Source organism: Cyanistes caeruleus, chromosome 1, assembly GCF_971803275.1.
Source record: "Cyanistes caeruleus chromosome 1, bCyaCae1.hap1.1, whole genome shotgun sequence".
In the NCBI taxonomy this organism is placed as follows: Eukaryota; Metazoa; Chordata; class Aves; order Passeriformes; family Paridae; genus Cyanistes; species Cyanistes caeruleus.
In genome coordinates this window covers 123,867,040-123,891,822 of record NC_141701.1, presented here as the reverse complement: position 1 = coordinate 123,891,822, position 24,783 = coordinate 123,867,040, and the positions used below count along the sequence as shown (strand labels likewise).

At 39.3% G+C, this 24,783-nt stretch overlaps 1 protein-coding gene and 1 long non-coding RNA gene across 3 annotated transcripts in view; one reads left to right on the top strand and one right to left on the bottom strand.

Moving 5' to 3' along the window:
- LOC111924276 (uncharacterized) overlaps positions 1 to 9,790 on the top strand; it is a 57,387-nt gene extending 47,597 nt beyond the window's left edge. The window contains exon 5 of one of the 2 annotated variants that reach the window (XR_015277647.1): positions 7,992 to 9,790. This is a non-coding gene — a long non-coding RNA (uncharacterized LOC111924276). Of the gene's footprint in view, positions 1 to 5,238; positions 5,353 to 7,991 lie in introns of those variants that run through there. The other variant, XR_002861563.2, reaches the window with a different exon arrangement.
- MEOX2 (mesenchyme homeobox 2) overlaps positions 1 to 22,079 on the bottom strand; it is a 54,277-nt gene extending 32,198 nt beyond the window's left edge. Inside the window, exon 1 of the mRNA XM_086855434.1 lies at positions 21,102 to 22,079. Coding sequence (XP_086711560.1) covers positions 21,102 to 21,612 — 511 coding nt within the window. The 5' untranslated portion in view covers positions 21,613 to 22,079. The remainder of the gene's footprint in view (positions 1 to 21,101) is intronic.
- Between the last annotated feature and the right edge of the window lie 2,704 nt (positions 22,080 to 24,783).

The following is a 24,783-nucleotide window of genomic DNA, read 5'->3' as shown; positions in this document are numbered from 1 at the left end:
CCATCCCACCATCCCATGAGGTTTTGTGATGGGTCAGGACAGGGTGTGGTGCCACACATCTCACTGGTTCCACACAGCATTTTCTCTTCAATTCCTTTCAGCAGTTCGGTATATTACCACTAATGAAAATACTGACACTTCAGCGCTGTGCTGGGACATGCAAACACCTGATCCATGGCAGGGAAGGGACAGATACCAGAATGTCTCCTTAAGTCACTTCTTTGTAACTTCCTTAAAAGTCCATATTAACTTACAAAAATCACTATATACTAAAAGCATCAGAAGGCAATATGAATACAGGGGTTAGAATGAGCTTTGGACAGGATACAGCTGAAACCTGTGGTTATACTTGCAGTAATTACAAGAATAGTTTCTACTGTACTGTGAGTTCAAAATGTGAAGTATTAAATTTGCTAGCAATAAAAAATAGAATGTAATGTCAGCACAAGTCTGAAAATACACCATTTAAATGGATTTGTTCAAATAAGAACAAATCTAATATTTTATTTATGGGACTAACAGGAAAAAAAAAATACTGGCTGTGAATCCAAATCCAAGACAGAATTTTACTAAGCACATAATAACACTGCTTTCCAACAATAACAGTATTCCAACAAAGAAAAAAAAAATCATTGGAAATACTGATGTCAAAACTCTTAACAAGATTTAGATTATTTAGAAGCAAGCATAAAAATGGGATGGATAAAGAAATGTGAAAGGTTTTTCAACACTATTTATAAACTACGCTGTAAAACTGTCCCATTTAAAAATTCTCAGCTTCTGCTATGCCAGGAGTCCACTCCTGACAAAGATTCATTAGATTTTCCTAAAAATATTGTCTTTCTTCTATTAGTGATTTTTCCTTCCATGATTTCACCTTTAATTAGAAGCTTCTTGTAGTTTTTATAGTCACAGACATTTGTTCAAGTAAAGAGTCAGTTTTTTATGGGGAAGAAAGCTTAAAGCTACTTCACTTAAACTAACTGCAAACTTTTATCAAAAGCTTTTTCCTTCAATTTTATAAGGAAGTAAACTGTGCTAGTTAAGTTAGCCTAAAAATGAGTTACAGAAGCAAAAATCAATACTTTTTTTACTCCTCACAATGATCGTACTTGCCTGTCAGAAGCTTAACTTCCACAGCCTTTTGAGCAGAAATAAACCATCAACGAAAAACTACAACAAATTAAAGCCTTTACTACTAATTTTTCACATTGAAAAGAGGTAGAAGACAACACTTAAGCCACAGATTGTTGGGAACAGGGACTGCAATGAAATAAATTCCAGCTCAAGAGTAAAGAAAAAGCAGATGCAAACTTACACATAAGAACACTTGGCACTAAAGGCAGTCAAGGCCCAAAAGGGTGACCTGTGGAATGAAAAGGAAGTGCAGCAAGCAGAGGACCATCTATTTGAAAAATGGAGCCTGGGAAGTGTGGAAGTCAGAAATATGGACCAGGAAAACAACAGCTAATGCAATGGATATCACAGACCTAGAAGACTTTCCTGGACTCTTTCAAATTTCCTCAGTCCCTGTGAAACTGGCTTGTTTTAAGTAGTTTCCAAGGGCCTGCAATTCATTTCTTGGCTAAGCAAGCTTACTTTCACTGAACGCAGTGATCTGAGGTTTGTTTGAATTCCTGCTCTGTGGAAATCTACTGTACTTTCTAGCAGGTGTGAGAACACTGAGGCTCCTTCAGTTGCAGTTCATTTCCACTTTCTAACTACTTTATCTCCGTGGATGAAGCAAAAGTGACTTTTGTGTTTCCTGGCAGTCTGCTGCTTCAAAGAACCTTATAGTGATTTGTTTATTTCAGAGGAAATGGAGACCAGTCAGCGATGACAGATTTATTGGTTAAATGGACATCACAAAAAAAAATTCATGAAGCACAGGCTGGCTCTAACCACACTGTGAGAACTCATAGTAAGGGGTGATGTGCATTCCAGGAGTCCAGTCCTATTCAATCCACTCCACTCTAATCTGTACATTTATATAACACCTTTCACACAATTTCTGAGAGCTCTGTACAGAAATGTAATAACCACTGTACTGAAACATATCCAGGTATATTGATGGCCTACATTTAGGCTTGAAAATGCAGCAAAAAGAACCAAACTGTTGAATGTCTCCTGGCAATGAGTCAGATAGTGACAGGCAAGAAAAAAATATGGGTGCCCAATCTCTTCCAATTAAATCTCAGTATAGAAGAGAATTTCTTATTTCTAGAGAGACAATTTACAATATGGCAATTCATAATATCTCCTGGTGGGTGACAAATTTACATTGGAGCAGTTAAATATGAAACTTGATATGAAAGTTATTGAGACTCAATATAAATTGTACAATATAGTTGATAAAATACAGTACAAGAGGAAAAGGAGTTTCAGCAGTTGGTAGGTTTGCAATTCATGAAGGATTGCATAATTTCAATGTGAATTAAAAAAAAAAGAAAATATTGTAGAGAAAGATACTACCAGAATTATGTTGCTATACTCTCCCAACGATAACTGGTAGTGATAATTGCATCTCTCAAAGAAGGTAAAACAAGTTCATGAATAACACACAGGAACCTGTTCTGAAAATTCCAGATAAACAGACAACTACTCCTTCTCTGTTAGGATGAAGAACACTGGTCAAAGCAAACACTGAGATACAACCAGCAGGGCATTCCACTTGATCTGGATTCAATTTCAGAAAAATAGCTGGCTGAGGTCGTGCATCAGCCAAACAAACATACCATTTGGAAAGAAGCTGGAATATTTGTTGAGGCAGAGAAATATATCTGTACATCACCTCGAGACATATGGTTGGCTAAAGCACATCTGCCAATAATTGGCTCAAAAAATCATCAAAATGTTAAAAATGCCTCTATTTAAGATGGTAAAATAAAGATTGCAATTTATTCTTTGGAGACACATACCTACTGAAAAGTACCTTGATAGGTAAATTACGCAGCTTTTAGCAACTGGCATTGTCATTGCAATTTGAATCCTCCTACTCCCCAGTCTAGTTTGACATCCTGAATGTTTTATCTCTGTTTATACATAATAAACTGTATACTGGTTTTGTCCTCTATATAGACAGAAGATCTGAAGTATGGAGTAACTACAGCACTGTGTCAAGGTTATTGAAGGAAATGAAACTACAGGATCTACACAGGGATTCCTGTAGGGAACGTAGTCATGGAGATTTGCCCAAAGAAATGTATTTGCTTCTCTACAGGGGCAGTTTGCCTGGCAAAATCATAATGATAAGTTTTTGGAAACTGAATTTTTCTCCTTGATTTCTTGACACTATCTTAGTTCAAAGCAACACATCTTCTCTACTTTTGGGCTGCAAGGTATCATGAGGGCCTTTTCATTATAATTTACTTTTAATCTTTTAAGCCTACTAATAGACTCATCCTTTTAGTAATGATATCTAAATTTTTAAAATTTAAAACCCAAGAATGAAGCCCAAATGTGTTTTTGAATCATGTACAACATCTTAGAGACCCCACAGCACAGAAATATTTCAAATGGTACTTTTATTTTATTTTATGTGTGTGTGTGTTTGTGTGAAATACAGAACTTAAGTGAAAATGGGAGCTAATCTTTACTGTAATTTTCTTAACTATAAGAAGGCACAGTAGATGCTTTGATTTTGATTTAACCTAATCCTGCTATTATGTATTTCATGATCATCTTTATATTATTAGCCCTAAAGTATAAGCAAACTGATAGACAACCATCTAGGCTCAGTTGAGAAGATTTTTAGGACTGGAAACATACTCCATGGAAGAAAGTGCACAGCCCTGCTTCCTCTACAATAGTTTGTATTTTATAGGATAGCCAGCCTAAAGCAACAAAAGTGCATGAATGTACAGCATTTTAAGAGTCCACACTCTGCTTGAACTCCTCGCAAATGTGTTACCAAAGCATGAGATGCAGAGAATGGATGTCTCCAGGATGAAAGCAACGTGAGGAACATGTATTTTTAAAATTCAGGACACACTGAAGGGGCTTCAGCCTTGCAATATTAACAATAGACCTCCTAACAATAAGCAAATGCTTGAAGGATATAGATGAGGGACAACTCAGGAATAAAATGTTTGCAGTTAAGTTCCATAGCCAGGAAGAGATAGGCTAAAACCTAGAAGCTGCCTCAACACAAAAGGATCAGCTTTCAAGAAAGCGGCAAACCCAACTGTTACCATTTAGGTACCTAAATGAAGAACAATGGGGGCTTCTGGGTTCTGAGCTGTTTCAAGCATCTGGTCCAAATTCTGTCCTTCCATATGAATCAAAACAAATGTTTAGGCTACCAACTTTCCATTACCCTTTAAGTTTAATGCCAGCTTTTCCAGCTTTTAAATTCCTTGGTACAGTTAGATGAATAAAACACAAACTTTATAAAATACCCACTTAGGGACTATTGGCCATATTTTCTTTTCATTTGTAGCAGGCATATATTTTGTACAGAGTCATTGTAAAACTATATCTTGCAAAACAGTATCTTTTGGAACAAAATATTTTTGTTTAATACATTTGAAAAAATAAGAATCCATCTTACCAGGCTATCCAAAGGTGGTCAAAGTTTTACTCATGGATTTGAAGATACAACAGATTGAAAATCAGCATAAAGCAAAACACAGCAGTAGAAACAGTCAAAAACACACCAAGTATATTACACAAGAAAAAAAAATCATGGTGTGGAAATAGAATATAAGTCGATGTGTGCATCAGCACACCCTGCTAAGGGAAGTTTTAAATGTAAAGAATTCCTGCTGCTTAAGAGAACTATGTCCAACCTACAGAGGATCCTGATACAGGAGCTGCAATGCTCTGCAAGAGTCCAGGATACATCATTGTGCCTGGACCCTGATACATCCTATGATGTTTAAAATCTGTACTAAATCATCATAAGACAATGTATTTAAATGTTAGTGGGCAACTATTGAGACAGACAGGAATTATGGTAGTACCATACCTCTGCAACTCAAACAGATCACACAGGAAGAGCACAGCATTACCTGGTAACAACCCTGGGGGAGTAATAGTCCATTTCCAGTCTTCTTCCCCCTGTGAGAAACCTGGTTTCCAGGAAAGTATGAATTCAAACATATTTTAAAAATATCTGATTAAAAAACCAGAAATTTTTCAGACTTGTTACAGAAAATACTGAAATATTCAACACTTTCAAGCAAGTTAATGACTGGACAAAAGGAAATAATACCTGAGTATCTCATTTTAATTTTACAGCAGAGACAGCAGCAAAGAACAGAGCAACTAGTGAACACACGAAAGTATGAATGGAAATCTGGGTTTTCTTCTGACTTGAAGCAAGAAGAATTTTTCTTCAAGGATATAAACAGAGTTAGCAGAAAGGGTCTTTGCTAATTTACATGAGCTAATTTAATAAAATATGATGGGTGGAAAAAAACATACAGTCCATTCTCAGCTTTTTTTTCTTTTCCAAACTATATGTGGGTTTAAAGTTTCTACTGCTCTATAATTCTTGCAAAAATTATATCCTCTAAATGATACTATGCTAAATGGCCATTATGCCAAAGTTAACTCTGAGCTTCAGTTGTAGAAAGAATTTTTATTAAGAAAAATAAACAAAAAAATTTGGAATGAGTGACTTGAAGAAAAGATACTCCTTGCCAAACGGCTACTCCAAGGATATATGAGAACTGCCTTTTAAATCTAGATAACAAAGAGAAGGGATAAGTTACTGAGGACTGTAGTAGAGTATGAGACAAGGCTCAGAAAAAGAAAATTCTGAGTTTTTTAAGATGAGTAGCAGGCCAAAATTCCTGCAACTGAGATTTATTACACCATGGAGTCTGACTCCCGAGATGGCTAATGAAGGCAAGCTATTTTTTAAAATCCAAATGAGCATTTAATAAATGAGTACCACACTCAAAAACCGTATATATACCCCATTTTGTCATACTGAATTGAAAAGAAACAACCCACACTCAAGCATTTTAGACATCACTATTTCACTCCATCTGTCATTCGTCTAATAAAAGAATATAAATATGGGTTGCTGTTTGGCAGGGGGTACCTTTTTCCCTGTACATAGGATTCCTCTAGATCAGCTATACAGAAATGTAATTATCTTATAATTAATTCTCTCAGGGGGGTTGTTGAACCACCATCCACTGGTGATATTATCTGACCATCATCCACATTCATTACTCTGGAAACAATGTCATCCCTAATGGACACTGCAGAGTCTGTAATTCTTCTTTGGAACCAGAATAAGCTCAGCCTGGCATAGAGCAGCATGGTGGAAAGAGGAAAAGAGAGGGGAAGAGATGGAGAGAAGGGTTTTTCTCTTCTGTGTAGATTGGAAGTGAGGCGAGGTGAGGGGTGATGAGAGTCGGCATGATTATGACCAAAATAATTTTCAGCTATGGCAGTTTTGCAGCATTTCCTGAAGAGGAGCAGCCTCTTGATCCTCTTTAATATCCTTATTAGTCTCCAGTTCAAGAAGCGTGTGTGAGGATGTATTTAACTCTCATTGAAGTCAATGGCTCTTAAGCATATGCTCAATTTTTTTCACAAATCAGGACTTTAATCTGTTCCTTATGCACATTTAGGATTACAGAGAAGTCTTCTGTTTTTGAAGTTGCTGGAAACATCAGCTTGCTGATGAGTGGTGGGGGAAGGGAGAAGGACTCCATCACTGTCAGAAGTCTGTAACTTTTCTATTGTTTTTTCCAAAATTTTGATCAGAAGATCATCTGTCTACCTTTTTTTTTTTGGAAAAAAGTCTTCTCAAATAGTTAGATTCTTATGTGAGCTCCAGAACTGTGAGTTACTCACACAACAGACTTATAGGTTTTTGTTAGCATATCCTCCCTTCCTCCTCTATAAAGTTGAGAGAGCTCTGACCAAAAACCCCAAGAGATTTACTCCTAGCAAGGGGAGAGAAGAGTTGAGATAAAAGCTGTAAAACTTTCTCTCTCTTACTCTGCAAATGCACCTCAATTCTGGCATCTACTACTTTTGTCTATCCCAGTCCTGGAATAAAACCCTCTTCACAGAGCCTAAAGGTTGCGCCAGAGTATGGTGATTTTTTGGATATGGAAAAAAGCCCACTAGAGACTAGCTGTAAGCAGCCAACCTTGTGAGCTGATCCTCATGTGAATTTATGTCTTCACAGTTTAGATTTGATATTCTTTAATTTTACCATGCATTCTATTTGCTGATATTAAGCTGAAAAACTCTGGATGTTTAAAATAACTGAAAAATTGTCAAGCCCAAGAATTCAAAAGCTATCATCAGAACTTTGCTTTTCTCTCCCTTCCTGAAGCTACCTCCTCATTCCCAAACTGATTTTAAAACATGTTTAGAAATAAAATAACACACAGTATAACCAAGTGCTGTTCCAGTCAAATCACATGGACTATGCAGGTCCCTATCTACTGTTATTTTAGATTTGATGTATTTATATGCACATGCATACCCCGAAGATATGTTCATGTCTCTTATATCAGTGAAATTTTTTATCAGAAAAATAAAAATATTTTATTGTTTTTAAAAGTCTTCTTACAGAAAACTGGAATAAAAGAACAATTTGCCAATGCTATTTAAAGAGTTTACAAGCCCCTTCGAAATGAGACTTTACTGTCTTTGAACCACATTCCTTCTGCCACAAGTAATTACCTAAATTCTTGGAGTTAAAAGAGCGCATTTTACAAAAGTTGTTTTTTAGGTTTTTTTTTTCACACATTTGGCTTGGTTTTAAGTACTTTGTTTTTACACACAGCTCTGCTCAACACTGGGTACATCACTGTTATTAGATAATAAATATCAGCATTGTCACGTCTGGTTCATACTTAGTTTTTGCTATAGCTTTTTACAGAATCTGCTCTGTGGTGCACACCCTTTTGGAGTTAAAACCTTGAGAGAAGAGATGGCTTATGAAGGATCTTTTTTTTTCTTTCTTTCTTTTTTTATTTTTTTCTGTTCACTTTCTGTCTCGCAAACTTTTCTTACAGACCTCAAGTCCACAGAAGAGACATGCCAGACCTAGTTACCCAAAAAAAGTTCAAAGAAAGAGATTGGTGACAATGGCTAATGACAGAATATTGTTTCTAGATGGTTTTTGCACGTATGTGAGCCATAGTGAACACAAAGAAAAGTGTGAATGGAGAAAAGGAAGAACATGCTTAAGACAGCACAGAGAAAATTTTGAGGCAGACAAGAAACAGGATACAAAACATTGACTGAGACACTGGGCAATGCCTTGCAGTGAAATTAGTTTAACTCTGAGAATATAAGGTGGAACCAAAAGAATGATTCTAGGAAGGAAATTTCAAAAGGATGTGATTGAAAGGTATGATCATTTCATCAGCTTTGGTTTTGGCAGGCTTAAAATAAAAGCCGAGAGGGACAGGTCAGAAAAACAGGATTCAATTTCTGATAAGTGGTGTAAAAGTCATTTGCAAACCAGTCTGAAAACATGTTGGAAAGAGAGAAGACTAAAAACAACTTTCAAAGTCTCTCAGCAAAATAAGTTCTTGTAAATCTCAACCTGGTCAGAAAAAGCAGTAGCCCATGGCCTTGCACTGGGGAAACCAAGGACAAAGTCGTTTTATGCCTGTAAAAGATGCTTTGTGCTCACCCTAGGTCTCTTTTGTGAGCACTTTTTTTCCTACATCTGTGCATTCTTGCCCTGGAAGGAAAGGAAATGCTGTCTGCTTTTATAAAGACACCGACCTTTACCACATAAAGTTCAGCTTTATGGAGAGAAGAGATATATGAGCCATTAAATGACATGGCAGGGAAGGTGCAAAGGCTGACTAGTGAGACCTTCTTTTTTTGTGCTTGTTGCAACAGGATACACATATTCCCTGGACTTGTTTCAGTTCCAGAACTCACAGAAATACTCTTCCAGAGGTATTTAGGGAATATATATTCCCCTCCAAATATCTTCTGAACTAGAATGGCTCCATGTAGGTTTGTACTAACACCTCAGATAGGAGCAGTACTTCTTTCATTTCCACCTCATTTTAGATTTCAGGTCTGCTTTTTGTACTATAACTCTGCTGTTAGGTTAACAAAGTCCTTTTAATTAACAGACCAGCAATAAGATGCAGCCAGACTCCACTATATGGGTAACACCAAGCTTTCCAGTTATCTACGAAAAAAACCCAACCAAATGTTTCCCAGTTAACATGGATGTATCTTTCAATTTGTGTGTGAAGTAAGGTTATCAATTAGCTGTGGAAACATGCCTGAAATACACAAGATAAGACAGAGCCTTCATAAATAATATTTTCATGATATCTACCCATACATGGTGGAACTATTAACATTTCTTAGCCCAGCACAGCATGGAGAAGAAGGAATCAACAACAGGGCAGTAACTGACATGGTTGTGCTTAACTTTGTCAACATTATGCTGTTAATTCCAGGAGAATTATACACAGTAACCTAAACTGTCACAGAATTAGAGCAACAGACTGGCAAAACTGTGACTATTGCAGGAGGAAAGGAAATGGCTTTCCCAAGAACTTTGAAGGACTGGGTCATTCTCTAGGTTATATTTCACCAAAAATACTTTAAAATGGCTGGACACTTTTAGCCACTGTACTTGAAACACACAACCTCTATCCAAAAGAGTGTTGGTTTGGGTGTCATGTCTGGAAAAACATTCCCAATATGTTTGTAAATACAAAAATCTGAAATCTCTGATACTTCTCATGCCAGCAGACTGCAAACTCAATTGGCACCTTCTGCCTTTGTCTACATTTCAGTTTGGAACCAGTAAAATAAAGACAGATTTTTAAGGTTTGAATATTGTTTGATTTCTGTACACATCTTCATGTTAAAGTAGCAAAGATAATTGCCTCATAAAGTTGTAGCAATGTATTGAAGCATAAAAGCAAAGGAGTCTGAATGAGTGCAGTAAAAACTAAAATGCAAAACTAAGCAAAACTACAAGAAAGTTTGGCAGAATATTTCTTCATAATATGGAGCAATCAAAATTGTTTGCACTCTTGTCTCTAGCTTTTTCTCCTATACATGTTCACATTTTTGTTAATTTAGAATTTAAGATGTTGCATTTGCCATTTTTAATACCAATATATAATACGGACAGAATTATAAATAATACGGACAGAATTATACTGTCTTTATTGACCCAATAAACTATTAAAAACTCATGTAAATTAAAGTGCTAATAATAACAAAAAAAGACATAATTCTGCAAATTCAAGATGCCCCATGAACAGCTGCTAATGAAGCCTTCTATTTTTATCTGACTCGTAACTGTTTCATCTTGCATTGCCTAATAGAACTAACATCACCTTACCTTATTTAGCAGATCACTGTAGTTCTTAAGTTATTGTAGGTTACATCTAATGGATATCTGATTAAGATAAAAAGTCATATATTTTGTTTTGAAATTAAGAGAGTGCTCATTTTTCATGGAAGGAGTAGAAATTAAAAGAATATATAGTCACACACTCCTTCGGAAATAGACTTGTGTAAAAAAAGAAATAGGGAGAGAGAGAGAGAGAGAGAGAGGGAGGGAGGGAGAGAGGGAGAGGGAGCCAGGAGTGAGACCATTAAGTGTGTATTGTTCTAATGTCCTCAGGAACGCAAAGACTTAAGACACAGCTGCAGCTTGAGGTCATTGTGGTACTCCCAAAATAAGAATATAGAAACAGGAAAAAAAAAAGCTTTATATTTCTATGTCAATTCTGAGTCAATCAAAAAACCAAACTGCAAAGAACTTGTAACGTTCTCAGCTCTTTCTAAGCCCTACGTAAGGCGGGTATGAGTTGCAGACTTTTACTAGTTTTTAATGTCTAGTTCTGAAAATATAACTTTGAAAGGCGTGAATGTGCTTAAGCCCCTATTATACTGCTGCTTTTTTCTGGCAGAAAAAACTATTTGGCATTCTAAGCACAGTTTTACAAGAAATCTTTGAGTGGTCAACATTGCTGTAGCTGCCCAGGCTTCCATTCACACCATTTTTACCAATTCAGTGTACCAAAGCCTCTCAAAATATGTTGTTGTTTAGTTTATCAACACATCTGACTTAAATTCTTTTTCCTTCACAATACCAACCGATATTTTCACAAATTTAGGAGACATCCAGTCACTCTTCCTACCTTTCTTTGTACAGTAATAAGCATATTTTAATAAGCAGTTTTCACTTGTCCACATATTCTGTGAAGCCTACAGTGTTCTGGTATTCTCCACCAGATGAGAGAAAATGAAAGCCTTGAAAAGCTATGTGCCTGAGGAGCCTCACCCACTGTGTCAAAACACCCCCTTCCAAAGAACGCCCAAAGCACACTCAGGATAGACTGAATACATCTAGAATACGCCATTTTCTGCTTGGCAGGTAGAAAACCCCACAGTTCATTCAACTTTCTTCAGAGCTATACTGTCAGTCCACATATGTCCAACAGATTTTTTTAGTATCTATTTTTAGAAGGACCAAAGTGGGAAACAGTTTTTTCCGCTTGGTAAATTTAAGTGACTAATGCCCTCAATTCACCAAAATGTGTAAACATACACTTAACTTCAGTGGTGTTCATATCAAAGTACTATGACTACTTCAGCTGTGAAATCCTGGCTCCACTCAATAGCTAGTTTTGACTTCAGCTTCCCAAGATTTCATTCATCTCCCAACATACAAAATTAAATGCATACTACAATCATTGTAAGATCACAGTCTAAAAATTAAAACTCACAATAGTGGCAGAGGATATTGAAGTGCATCTAACGCAATTTATATAAGGCAGCATTTGTCCAGGCTTATGTGCTAAAAATAAGAAATAGCTATTAGAGATCTGAGAGAATGCAGAAGGAAGAAGCACTTTTAAAAGCTTGCAGTAATCTGTTTCAGTTTTAGTTTTTCATATCCTATTTACTATAAAATAATGTTCAATCAATTAGGGAGAGGAGAGGAGAGGAGAGGAGACTCGAGGAGACTCGAGGAGACTCGAGGAGACTCGAGGAGAGGAGAGGAGAGGAGAGGAGAGGAGAGGAGAGGAGAGGAGAGGAGAGGAGAGGAGAGGAGACTCGAGGAGAGGAGAGGAGAGGAGACTCGAGGAGAGGAGACTCGAGGAGAGGAGACTCGAGGAGAGGAGAGGAGAGGAGAGGAGAGGAGAGGAGAGGAGAGGAGAGGAGAGGAGAGGAGAGGAGAGGAGAGGAGAGGAGACTCGAGGAGAGGAGACTCGAGGAGAGGAGACTCGAGGAGAGGAGAGGAGAGGAGAGGAGAGGAGAGGAGAGGAGAGGAGAGGAGAGGAGAGGAGAGGAGAGGAGAGGAGACTCGAGGAGAGGAGACTCGAGGAGAGGAGAGGAGAGGAGAGGAGAGGAGAGGAGAGGAGAGGAGAGGAGAGGAGAAAAGAAAAGAAAAGAAAAGAAAAGAAAAGAAAAGAAAAGAAAAGAAAAGAAAAGAAAAGAAAAGAAAAGAAAAGAAAAGAAAAGAAAAGAAAAGAAAAGAAAAGAAAAGAAAAGAAAAGAAAAGAAAAGAAAAGAAAAGAAAAGAAAAGAAAAGAAAAGAAAAGAAAAGAAAAGAAAAGAAAAAGAAAAGAAAAGAAAAGAAAAGAAAAGAAAAGAAAAGAAAAGAAAAGAAAAGAAAAGAAAAGAAAAGAAAAGAAAAGAAAAGAAAAGAAAAGAAAAGAAAAGAAAAGAAAAGAAAAGAAAAGAAAAGAAAAGAAAAAGAAAAGAAAAGAAAAGAAAAGAAAAGAAAAGAAAGGGAGAAAAAAGAGAGATAGAAAAAGAAAAGAGAAAAAAAAGAAAGAGAAAGAAAGAGAGAAAGAGAGAAAGAGAGAAAGAGAGAAAGAGGGAAAGAAAGAAAGAAAGAAAGAAAGAAAGAAAGAAAGAGAGAAAGAAAGAGAGAGAAAGAGAAAGAGAGAAAGAGAGAAAGAGAGAGAGAGAAAGAGAGAGAGAGAGAGAAAGAAAGAGAGAAAGAGAGAGAAAGAAAGAGAGAAAGAGAGAAAGAGAGAAAGAGAGAAAGAGAGAAAGAGAGAAAGAGAGAAAGAGAGAAAGAGAGAAAGAGAGAAGAGAGAGAGAAAGAGAGAAAGAGAGAAAGAGAGAAAGAGAGAAAGAAAGAAAGAAAGAAAGAAAGAAAGAAAGAAAGAGAGAGAGAGAGAGAGAGAGAGAGAGAGAGAGAAAGAAAGAAAGAAAGAAAGAAAGAAAAGAAAGAAAGAAAGAAAGAAAGAAAGAAAGAAAGAAAGAAAGAAAGAAAGAAAGAAAGAAAGAAAGAAAGAAAGAAAGAAAGAAAGAAAGAAAGAAAGAAAGAAAGAAAGAAAGAAAGAAAGAAAGAAAGAAAGAAAGAAAGAAAGAAAGAAAGAAAGAAAGAAAGAAAGAAAGAAAGAAAGAAAGAAAGAAAGAAAGAAAGAAAGAAAGAAAGAAAGAAAGAAAGAAAGAAAGAAAGAAAGAAAGAAAGAAAGAAAGAGAATCACTTGCCTTCCAGTTAGAGTTTCAGAATCCACTGGATTTTATTGGTTTAGTAAAACTATTCTCTTCTATCATAAATTAAAGTCTTGACTCATTGCTTTAAGACTTGCTTCTTTTGTTTTATCAATTATTTCACTTCATTTATTAAAGAAAATCAAAAGAAAACATAGGTTCAAGTACAATATGACTCTTTCACATGGTCATTAACTTCTCATGGATGTTTTCTTGTGAGGTTTATTCAGCACAGGTAATTTTCAATACGAAGTTCAGTCTGCTTCTTTCCATTTTACTGCGTAAGAAGCTCCAAGGATTTCAGAACGTACAGGATCCAGTGATTACATACATCATTAATCAATAAAAGATTCAGGAGAAAATTTCCAAATATTATTTTCTCTTTTGCCACATAATCATATGTCTATTTATTAATAGATAAAAATTCCAGTAAAATCACCTATCCCCAAAGCTATCTGTAAAAATTTACAATTCCACATAGAAAATCAACTACCATTCTGAATAGGAGGTACATTGGTATCTTCTGTAGGTCCAAGATCTCGAAAAAAAAGATATCCTTTCTAATCTGCAGTGAACATTTCATCTTTAGTATTACTGATGTTAAAAAGTAGAATTTTGACAACCTAAGTAGTCTATTTATAGTGTTTAAAAGGAGACTTCGGAAGAAAATTTTCATGTATTACAGGGCACTATTACTATATCCCATTATTTTAATGTGGGGTTTTTTTCACTTTGCATCATTGATTGAATGTTAGGATGCAGTGATGCAGCTCTGCAGTAGCGAAGTTACAGGTATATGTATAAAATTTGCAAAGTGAAATGAATAACATAATTATGATTTATACAATTGTTTATTAAATATTATATTACATGGAAATGATTTAGGTAAACTTATCAAAGGACATAGATTTTGTAATACGTGTTAATAAATACCAAAGACAACACATGCTAGAAAGCCAAGACCAATGGCAACAGTGGTTTTTTAAACCAGAGCATTCCTTTGCCATATTTGCCGCTGGAAAAATTCAAGACAGAGTATAAGAAAAAAACATAAGGACTACCATGAGTAGCTGGTCTATCTTCTTCTCCCAAGCTAAGATGCATTTATAATCTGATTTATAACCAGATGTAAAATCTGGTCCTAACAAAAATCTGTAGGAGTTTTGTCATCGGTATCTTCCTGATGAAATTTCTCCTAGCATGTTTGTCTATAAACCATTTATTTCAATAACTTTCTTTTCTACTGATTCAAATACTTAAAACATAAGACTAGACTGCACAATTACATCAGGCTATTTTTGAACTCAGGTTTTCATTAAACACAACAGAAAATCATCTACATGCTCATGGAAGACCCCAGAAGTCAAATGACTTCTGGCTACATATGGAGTCACACGGCTCATGCTGGTAAAGGTGATGCAATTGCCCTGCTGAGTAGCAGGAGGAAGGATTTTTCTGCACAGTGGCTGCACACCATCTTGCTCCTACTCTGCAACTAGCAGTACTAGAGAAATTGTGATGCAGATCTGTAAGTCTTTAGAGCCTACTAAAAATAAAAAGCATGTACGCACACACACGCACACAAAGCTTTTCATTTCATAAGAGTTTACAGCACTTCCCAAATGGAAGGAAAGCACTGGCATGGCCATTATATAAGTTGGGCAAACAGTCATAAAAGGACAGGGCACAGGCTAGAGACAGATCATAGGACTGGGTTCAGTGCCCAGCTGCGCACTGATGTAATGAAGTAGCCTCAAGCACTGTTTATCAAAATTCTCTAACGCCACACTATTTCAGTTAGAAACCTTATTAGCGACATATGCAAGTATTTATATTTAAAAAATATGACTTTCCTTTTGCATCCTTTCAAGTTGCATTCTTAAGTATATTAGAACAAGGACACAGGGTAGCATAGCAAAAATAAGGATTGAATCCTACCCCACCATAACTACGTTTTACTGATGGGTTTAAACTTTGCTCAGTCTAGCAGATGAAACCAGATTTATTTTGCTTCCTTTCCGGAGGCTTACAAAACTCCTTGGTAGAGTACACTTTGCTACTGAGAAAAACATGTTATGGCGACTATTCATACTGCCAACAGTGTCTTTGAAAGCAATAATCCAGTGAGCAATATTAGGGCATCAACAGACAGAAGCAAAGATAATATTGCCTGCTGTAGAATTTCAAGACACAGAGTTCAATCTTACTCTTGAGGAATTGAGATAGAGCATACCACTTAAGAACAAGTATGTCCTTGCGGCAAACAAAATGCAGATTAACAGGCTCAATAAAAAAAAAATTATTAAATAATTGGCATGTCTAAAAATGGCAAAAAGACAGAAAAAATACTCATAATCTGATTACTTACATTACAAAATACTACAGAAGTCACACTAGATATGATAGGACAAATTTTATCCTAGGATGTGAAAACCAATGTAGTTAAAATTCAATGTGTATATGAAAATTGCTCAATTGGCAATTTTCAAACAATCAGGCAATCCAAACATTTTATCAGTAAACATCTACAAGAATTATAAAGCATTTTTCTTTCACTATCTTGTAACAGAAGTTTAAAAATCCTAAAAGGTGTCTACAACTATAGTTTCCTGATTTATTTAAGTGAAATTTTATCCAAATATTACCAGAATGTTTGAATCTTTCATGCCCAGGTAAAAGAATTAAGCTCTGATTGCTTAAAAAGCCTTGAGCACTTCAGTGGATTCACTGGAGTCAATGGACCTTCTCACAAAACCATTTGTGATCCCGTGAAAGTCTGGATCGGCCTTCCAATGCATCTGAAAGGATGGGTTGACGAGAACGGGGAGAGAGAGAATTTCAAATCTTACTGAATCATCCATACAAACGGACAGAAATGCATAACTGTAAGCCATACATAGTTCTTTTTGTGCTGTGTTTTCCTTTTTGTCAACACAAAGTTCTTCGGCTAGGGGCAAAGAATTTTGAAAATGTATCAGCAAAGTAGTCTTTCAAACTTTTTGTCTTAGAAAAGTTCCTGATTCTATTTCCTGAGAACAAAGGTGAATTTCTTGCAAGTTTCCAACTATTAAAACAATTCAGCAAGTAGGACTCTAGTAAGTCCATCATTTGATAAGCAATCAGTCTTGAAAGTTTTCTCCTAAGTGTGTGTGTATTATTCATCAGATTTTGAAATTGTTTAATTTACAGAGATGTTGTTGTTGTTGTTGATTTTCTTATGGTAAATGATGCTTTTATACGAGATACCAAACAAATTAACTCTTTCCAAAAGAGCTATGCTTTATTATGTATTTTTTCTTGTTTCCGTTTACAACCACACTGAAAAGCACAGACATATTGATGAATCAGCTACACAGTGCTTTTTGACTACAAGCGTGCAGCTCATTTTTCTTACTGACATGTTTCAGAAACCAATCAGAAGTTCTCAAATCTCATGATTTCACAGTATTTATAATCATTTATCAAAATGACCTGCTTTTTAGAGACCATTTCAAACAAGTACGTATGATTTATGATATTTAGATGTGTTTAAAATAAATTCCCTGGAGATACAACTTTTTACTGCTTGCATATTGAGAATGGGTAAGTTACAAAATATTAAAACTCGGGGGTGGGGGAGAAATGTATTGGGTTTTTTCATGTATTTTGTCAATGAACAAAACCCATCAGACCAGGTATTAAAACGCTTGACCGAACTAGTAAGACAGTGGATTCCTGAAATGCTTTTTCAGAAGCATTTCTAAATGCTACTACTGTAAATACAGTTAAAACATGAATAATTTTTACTACCTGCTAGCCTGTTCTTGTAAACCTGTGCCACATAGAAAGCATTTTCCCATGGCAAAATTTGTTGTTTTTTTTTTTTAAAAAAAAGGCTTTTCATGCCTGAGGGAAAGTGTTTAATTACATTAGACTATAACAGGAATTCAACTTTCTTATATAGCTATCTCTTGCAATTTAAAGTTTGAATAGCTGTATTGCTCAGAAGAACTCCTTCAACTGCACTGAGCCTCCCCTTGGTCTTTTCAGCATAGTACAGATTTTTTTTTTACCATAGCACTTTAGACCTCCTTAAGGCTACCAGATTCATTGTTTTTTCACATTTCTCAGTAAATCTAGATAGCAGTTCCTATATAGGCATTAATATGCCTTTTTCCTGACTGAAGTCTTAAGAAGACTTGGACCTAAGTAATGTAACTTAGGAAATCACAGAAGTAACTTTGCATCTGATGTGTTCTGCATCATCTGAGAATCAAAATCTACTCTATAAGAAACAGAAATAAAATAGCCCTGAAACTAAGAGGCAAGTAATGAGAAGGGGAGGCATTAGAAAAATCCAAAATATTCCATATAGAACAACTCATACCACAAAGCAACAAAGCACTCCAAGAATATGTTTTCTATACACTCAGCATGGTTTTCATCCGCACCTCATTAGCACACAGATAATTCTGACCATTAGGGCACTTTAAAATAAGCAATTTTATTTGTAACCGACCCTCAAACTTAGTACTGTCTCTCTCTTCATACAGCCTGGACATACAAAGAGCTGAGCTGCGAAGGTGAGGATTTAGATGCCATTATTCACTGCAAAATGTTAACATACAAAGAATTGTATGCATCACTGCTCAGTTCACAGGCAACTTTACTGACCCACTTTTGGGCCTACGCAGGTTGAAAGGAATGTTCTGCAGATAATGAGAGAGCAACTACAAAACCTGGAGACACTGACAGCTGTAGCAAGCAGGGGTTGATGACTACGTAAGCAGTATTTCCCAGTCCTTTACAATGAGAACAGCTGAAAATTTCACCCTGTTCTGTAGCAGTCTTTTCAATATCTTTAAAGGGAACTTCCCAAACTGCTTAAAATCTGGGTTAAAGCTAAGGAAAACTGTGAGTTTATATAACTATCATGAGAGCACATTTCACTTTGTTTTCTCAGCCCCAAATGAAAGTGCAACAGATTAGAGAATATTTCTGTATCCTCCCATTCCCTTGCAGTATGTGAATTCCAGAGAAAAACACACAGCCCATCATATTAAATTCTTCTTGCCCTCGGGATTTTTGTTTATAATTTTAAAACATCACACTCCCATCGTCATAACAAATAACTAAAATGGGGCGTCCCTTATGATAAATTTTCAGAGTTGCTATATGGCTAAGAAACAGTTACTTGTTTGGAAGATAAATGATACAAGGAATGATCATGTTTTACATTCTTTAAACTATCTACAAACTCAGCTTTGTTACCTTAAACATACAGAAACAAAAGTAGTGCAAGAAAGGGGTAGCCTAAGGTTAATTCAGCTCTGAAATGCGGAACAGATTCAGTGCTCAAGAAAACGCTGAGCATTCTGTGGCTTCAAGTGATATGCTTAAGAAGAGGAAATATATGTGTAAATAAGCAAGAGCATTAATAATTGTCTCAGAATGCTGGCACTGAAACCTAAAGCAGTCTCTCTCTCTTCACCTCTTAGTTATTTACTATTAGGATTTTTACAAATGTCTATTGAAGTAGTTCCAAGTATGATGAAGGCATGGAAGAAATTCTTCCAAGCACAGTCATTTGTTTAAAAAAAAGATTAATGAGAAATAAAGGAGATGATGTTTAATCAAATGTGGGCAATTATGGATGACAAATATAGAAACACAGCAAATTAAAATAATTCTTGTTGCCATATATGAGAATGGCATTAAATATCTACCACCAGAGTTCAGGATTAATAAAGGGGAGGGGTTAAATATTCAGTGCAAAATGCAGGCTTTTCCTGAAGAAAAACCAAGCATACAACAGCTATGCAGTTGTTGTCAAAAGACATCCATTTTCAGTTTGAGAGATTCACAATTGTGTGAACAGTCATACTTTATTCTTAGCGGAAGGGAGGAGGAAATAGTTACCTGCCTTGATCTCCAGAAAGTCTTAGAAAGTGAGGATCGAAGTACATTGCAAGATAAACGTAACCATGGCTAAAGGCTCGAACTCTTGTCCACTAATCCAGTGGAAGACTCCAGTTACTTCAGGGTAAGGTAAAAGGCACCCCACTGGTGTTTTTTTGGTTTGTATTGAAGAATGGAATAAACAGAAAGTGATTCAGATACTTCCCTGACAGTGAAAGGGACCAATTTCCTTTTTTCCTTTAGCTTTAAATAGACCGACAAATACAATAAATCCTTACACCGGCAGGCATCCAGTTATTCTCTCAGTTGTAACAGGGGCTGTTCATGCATCTCACAAAATCAGATCATTCATTTTGTCATGTAAAGTAAAGAAAGCAAAACAAAGTATTTTACCAGCAGTGTTTGAACTAAATACAGCTTTTAAACTCAAGAAGAGTTTTTAGCAACTATACCAGTACGTAAGACGAAATTCAGATAAATACATTCTGAATTACTGTAACTGTGAATGTTTTCTAATGTAATGGACAATGAAGGAAGTGATGGTATCCTTGAGGGTTATTTTTTAAAATCTTTTGTGTTGCTTACACTCTACCAAGCTTACATTTTGAGTGAAAGAGGTTATGGTTTCAGTTGTGAGCTGCGTACATATCTGGAAAAGCCTTTCACTTTCTCTTCCGTGATAACAAACAATTCTTTACGCCAGCTCTTGAGTTTTCAATCTGTTGAGCCCTCTCTCTTTCAAGTGCCTCCTGCCCATCTCACTGTATTTTTGGTGACCCCCCGGTTCATGTGTGCCCTTACGGAAGTCCCATCAGTTGTGTCGCCTTCGCCGAGTGGCTTTTGTCAGAGCAGGACTTTGACAGGCTTTGCTATTTTAGAAAGCAGAGATAATGTCAAGTTTTTTTGTACATTCATTGGTGCTAAATCATCGCTCTGGAATGACTGCGAGTCTACATATTTTAATGCTCGCCTTTAAGTAAGAATTACTGTGATCTTAAAAGTCAGACTGCTCTTTCTTTTCATCTGTCCCCACCACCAGCAAACTGAAGTGAAGCAGCTTTCTGAAACTCCTATACACCCGTTTGCTTCACAGAGTCCAAGTTTTGCCCCTTCACGCTGAGGATTTGATGCAGGCTCACTCAGATCCTACAGGGTAGCAAGGCACCAGCTCCTCTCCCGAATCCCCGCTTCCAAGGCAGCGCTTCCAAGCGTTGTGCAATCGCCTCGGAGCCGCAGTCAGCTCCACGGCGAAGGGGCGGAGGGGAAGGAGCGCGCTGGATTCTGAATTTTGAAGCAGAGGTGTCGTATCGGGCAGGGGGGAGGGGGCCGCGGCACCAGATGCTGAAAACCGCACCGAAACTACAAACGTTTCTCTCCTTGGCTGTAGGAAACTCTCCCCCACTACCACCTTGGTTTCATACTCTATCACGTGCTGAATTTTTTTCTTTTTATTTCTCCCCCCGTAGCTTTTAATAAGGTTTGCGTTAGTGACGGAGATGCCGAGAGCGCGTTGGAGGGAAAGAGCAACCCGGCAGCCCGGTGTCAGCCGGCGGGGAGAGCACGGCGGCGGCCGTGGCCGGGCCAGCCGAGCCGAGCCGGGCCGGGCCGGGCCGAGCAGAGCCGAGCCGGGCCGGGCCGGGCCGAGCCGGGCCAAACGTGCCGAGCTAAGCGAGCCCGGCCGAGCGGCGGCAGGACCGCGGGGCCCGAGCGCGCCGCTTCCCCCGCCACCCGCCGCCCGCGGATCCCGCCCCGCTGCCGAACGCGAGAGCCTTTACCTGAGCTGTCGCTTTTCCTTTTGCCGGACCTCTTCTCTGTTTCCACCGGGGACAGAGCCTGCCTGCCATAGTCCCCTGGCGCACACGCTGCCCCCGTGGGGGTGTTGGTGCCCAGGCTGGAAGAGTTCGAACACAGGACAGGGGGGCTGCTGCCCAGCTCCGGGGGTCCTCCTGAGTCAGGCTGAAGACAGAGGCTGTGCCTGGCCGCGGCGGGAGGAGACGACATCTGAGGAATGTGCCAGTTCGTCTGCAAAGCCTGGTGCTGCTGTTGCTGGTGGTGGTGGTGGTGGTGATGGTGATGGTGATGGTGCCCCCTATGATGTTGGCTGGCAAACATGCCCTCCTCATTGGGGTATCCCGCTATTATGCAAGAGGAAGAAGAAGAAGACAGATCAGGGTAGGACATGTGGTCAGATCTTCCATGCAGGGCAAGAGAAGACTGGGAGAAAGGGTGCAAGCTCTGCGCAGTGGCATGGGGGCTGCGCAGGCAGCCAAAGAGTGTGTGATCCATGGCATGCAAGTCTCAGGTTCCAGGCAGGAGAGTTTAGGAAAGATCCAACTTCACCACCCTTTGTCAACTTTCACTGTAAACAGATCGGGGCTGGGATTTTTTTTTCCAAAACGGCACCGACAGACTCTGCAGCAGGCAGCTGAGCTCAGATAATCCAGGTCTTTAGCCCTAGTGGCCAGTCTCCGCTGCATAAACACTCGGACCTAGATGAGCCGTTCTCAGAGCTGCTCAGATGTCAAGAAGTGGGAGAGGTTGAAGCCAATAGAAGGTGGTCCCAGAGAACTGCTTGAAGGGGGAAACAGCTTCGAGAGGTTATAAATACAGTAGTGTGTAATGTGAGCTGGGGGCTGGCTCAGCAGCACAGCACTGACCACATGCGAACTCCCTCCAAAACGCCAGCGCCGTCCCCGCGCCGAGCCGCTCCGTCAGCGGGCGGCAGCGCTGCGCGCCCCGGGCGCCCGGGGCCTGGCGGGGGGGGCGGCTCCGGGGGGGCTCAGCCCGCTCGTCCCTGCCCCCGGGCGGGCCCCGCCGCGGCTGCCCCGGAGCCCCCCCGCCCCGGGCGGATCGGCGGCGGTGCCCCCCCAGCCGCACGGCCCCCGCAGGGCCATCACCGCCCCGTCGGGGCTGACGGCCCGCTCGGGGTCCTGCCGCCCCTCGGGCGGGGGAGGGCAATAAAGACGTGAGGCGACATGCGGGGGGTGATTCTGGGCCGGGGGGCGGCGCGGGGGGCATCATCGCTCCGTTTCCCCGGGGGCTGAAGCGCTCTCGCCAGCGCCTCACCTGCGTGCCCAGGTGCGAGGGCGCAGGCGGCGCCGTGCGGGGCTGCGCGGGCCGGGCCGAGGGTCCCGGTGCGGGTCATCATCCGCTTCACCCGCGCCCACCGGGCCGGCACCCGCGGTGAGCCGCGGCGCTGCCCCGGCTGCCCTCACGCTGTGCCCCGGCAGCGGCGGCTGGCTCTGCGAGGAACCTACCGGCGCCCACGGTGCCAGCAGCGCTGGCTGCCCAGAGAAGTCTCCCCTCCTGCCCTATGCCCCTTCCAAACATGAAGTCGCATATTGTTTATTTCCTGTATCTTCGTTTGCTTCGTTGCAAATGTCTTAAGTGGATTGGGGAGACAGCCTGGACAGTCTGGGCCTGTCTTTTTTCTTTCTTTTTTTTTTTTTTTTTTTAGTTATTTTTTAACATGCGTGTAGTGGAATTACAGTAGCCACGGAGGCGGCTCTTAACTGGTTTAAATCAGGATAACGCATTTGGTGATCAATGACCAAAGAGGTGCCCACTGTGCAAGGGTTTTATTCTTTAGCTCTCCCTGCTTGATGTACCTTGTTCGTCCTCCCCCCAAACCAAAATTAAAAAAAAGAAAAAAAAAAAGAAAAAAAGAAAAAAAAAAAAAAAAAAAAAAGAAAGGGAAACCATTTCTCTCAGGTCTAAATTCTTGGGTCCATGTGCTAAAGATAAAATGAATTTCAATTGCTAGTGGAAAAAATCAGCAATTGTATGACTTTTGCAAGAGCTAGTTTCTTAAACGGAAATTGAGTCCTATTTTGTGGGAAATTAGTTTTGCAGACTTTCTTTAAAAAAAAAATCCAAAACTTTTGTTCAGCAGCTGCTCCGCTTTTCACTGCAGTTTCAGACTCAACTGGAACCTGCAGCAGTCTTTCGACGGTAAGATTTCCCCCCTTTTCTGACATCTAACTCTTTTTAATAACTGTCTTTAGATTTAACTGTAACAACGCGGTCTTTACAAAGGGAGCGGCGTCCAAAGCAGAAGTTGCTGCCTCTGTGCACCGTTCAAAACTTGATATTCCTTCAGAATAAAGGAAATATACAGTTACAACACTGATGAAATATTTTGTGCTTTTCATTGTGTTTATCGTTTCAATATGTGTTCTAATATTAGAAGGGAGGAATACAAAGAAATCTCGATGGCTGAACCCCTCTTGAGTTTGGGAACACGCCGGGCAGCCAGCACAGGGGTGCTGCTGTCCCTCACAGACAGGCGCTGCCATGAAGCGAGTAAGTGCGAGACAGCGACAGGCGCGGAGCGCGGCGCCCGCAGCGGCCCCGGCGGCCCGAGGGCAGCGGGGGCGGCCCCAGGTGGGAGCGGCCCCCGAGCCCCGCACAGCCCCGCTCCGCTCCGCTGCCCTCCGCCGCTCTCCAACCTGCTGCTGTCCGCCCGCCAGCCCCGGCCACGGCGGCGAGTCGCAGTCGGGGGGGCCGGAGGGGCAGGAATGCCAGCACCCCTCCTGCCAGGGCCGCCGCCGCTGGAGCCGTCACACCGCCACAGATGGGAAGGGGTCGGGGAAGTCCCGGAGCCAAGGCGGTGTGAAAATGCCTTAATTCCAGAGGATGGCCATGCAGGATTTCTCGCACATGACCAAAAAAATAAAAAAAAAATAAAAATAAAAAAAAAAAATAAGTGAAGCACAATGAAGAAAGTGAGAGAGGGAGAGCGAGAAAGATAGAAAGATAAGGTTACCAAGAGAAATAAGAGGCAAGCTAAAGGAGTATTTTGGGGAGAGGTAGGAGAGGTTCCTAAAGGTGAAGAAGAAGAACGCAATAACAAAGCTATAATGGTACAGGTCCGTGTTTGTCAATATCTTCATACCCAAATCTGATTATTCAGGAATGTGCTTCCCTGGGCTTCTGAGTCTCCAAATAAGTTTGCAGGTCCTACATCAAGTGTTCTTATTACTTCTTTGAAAATCAGTTTTAAGCACGCATGAACTGGAAATACAACTCACTGCAGAGCTTTATGCTTTCATTTTAAACTATATAAGGAGAATGCAAATATAAATATAGGCAACTAATGTTAAAGAAAATAAACAGCTTCAAACACTTTCTGAAATGATTCAGAAAGTTTCTGTGCAGTTACCAAATACCTATGGCTATACGATAACATCCTTTGTAAAAAAAAAAAAAAATATAACTTTTTAGTTATAGCTTCAGTGCAAAGCTTCTCAGTAATAACAGAATAATTACAGAAAAAATTGTGAGCAGTTGATACTTCTCAATATTAACGATTGAATTCTTGTTCGCATTGTACCTTTTCAGAATGTGTGTTTAACATACATGTGGTACAAAAGCATAGCTTAAATCAATGCCAGCAAGTTTGCCCAAAGCTTATAAACATCAAGTGAAAAAAATAGAATGTTTTAAATATGTGAAAAC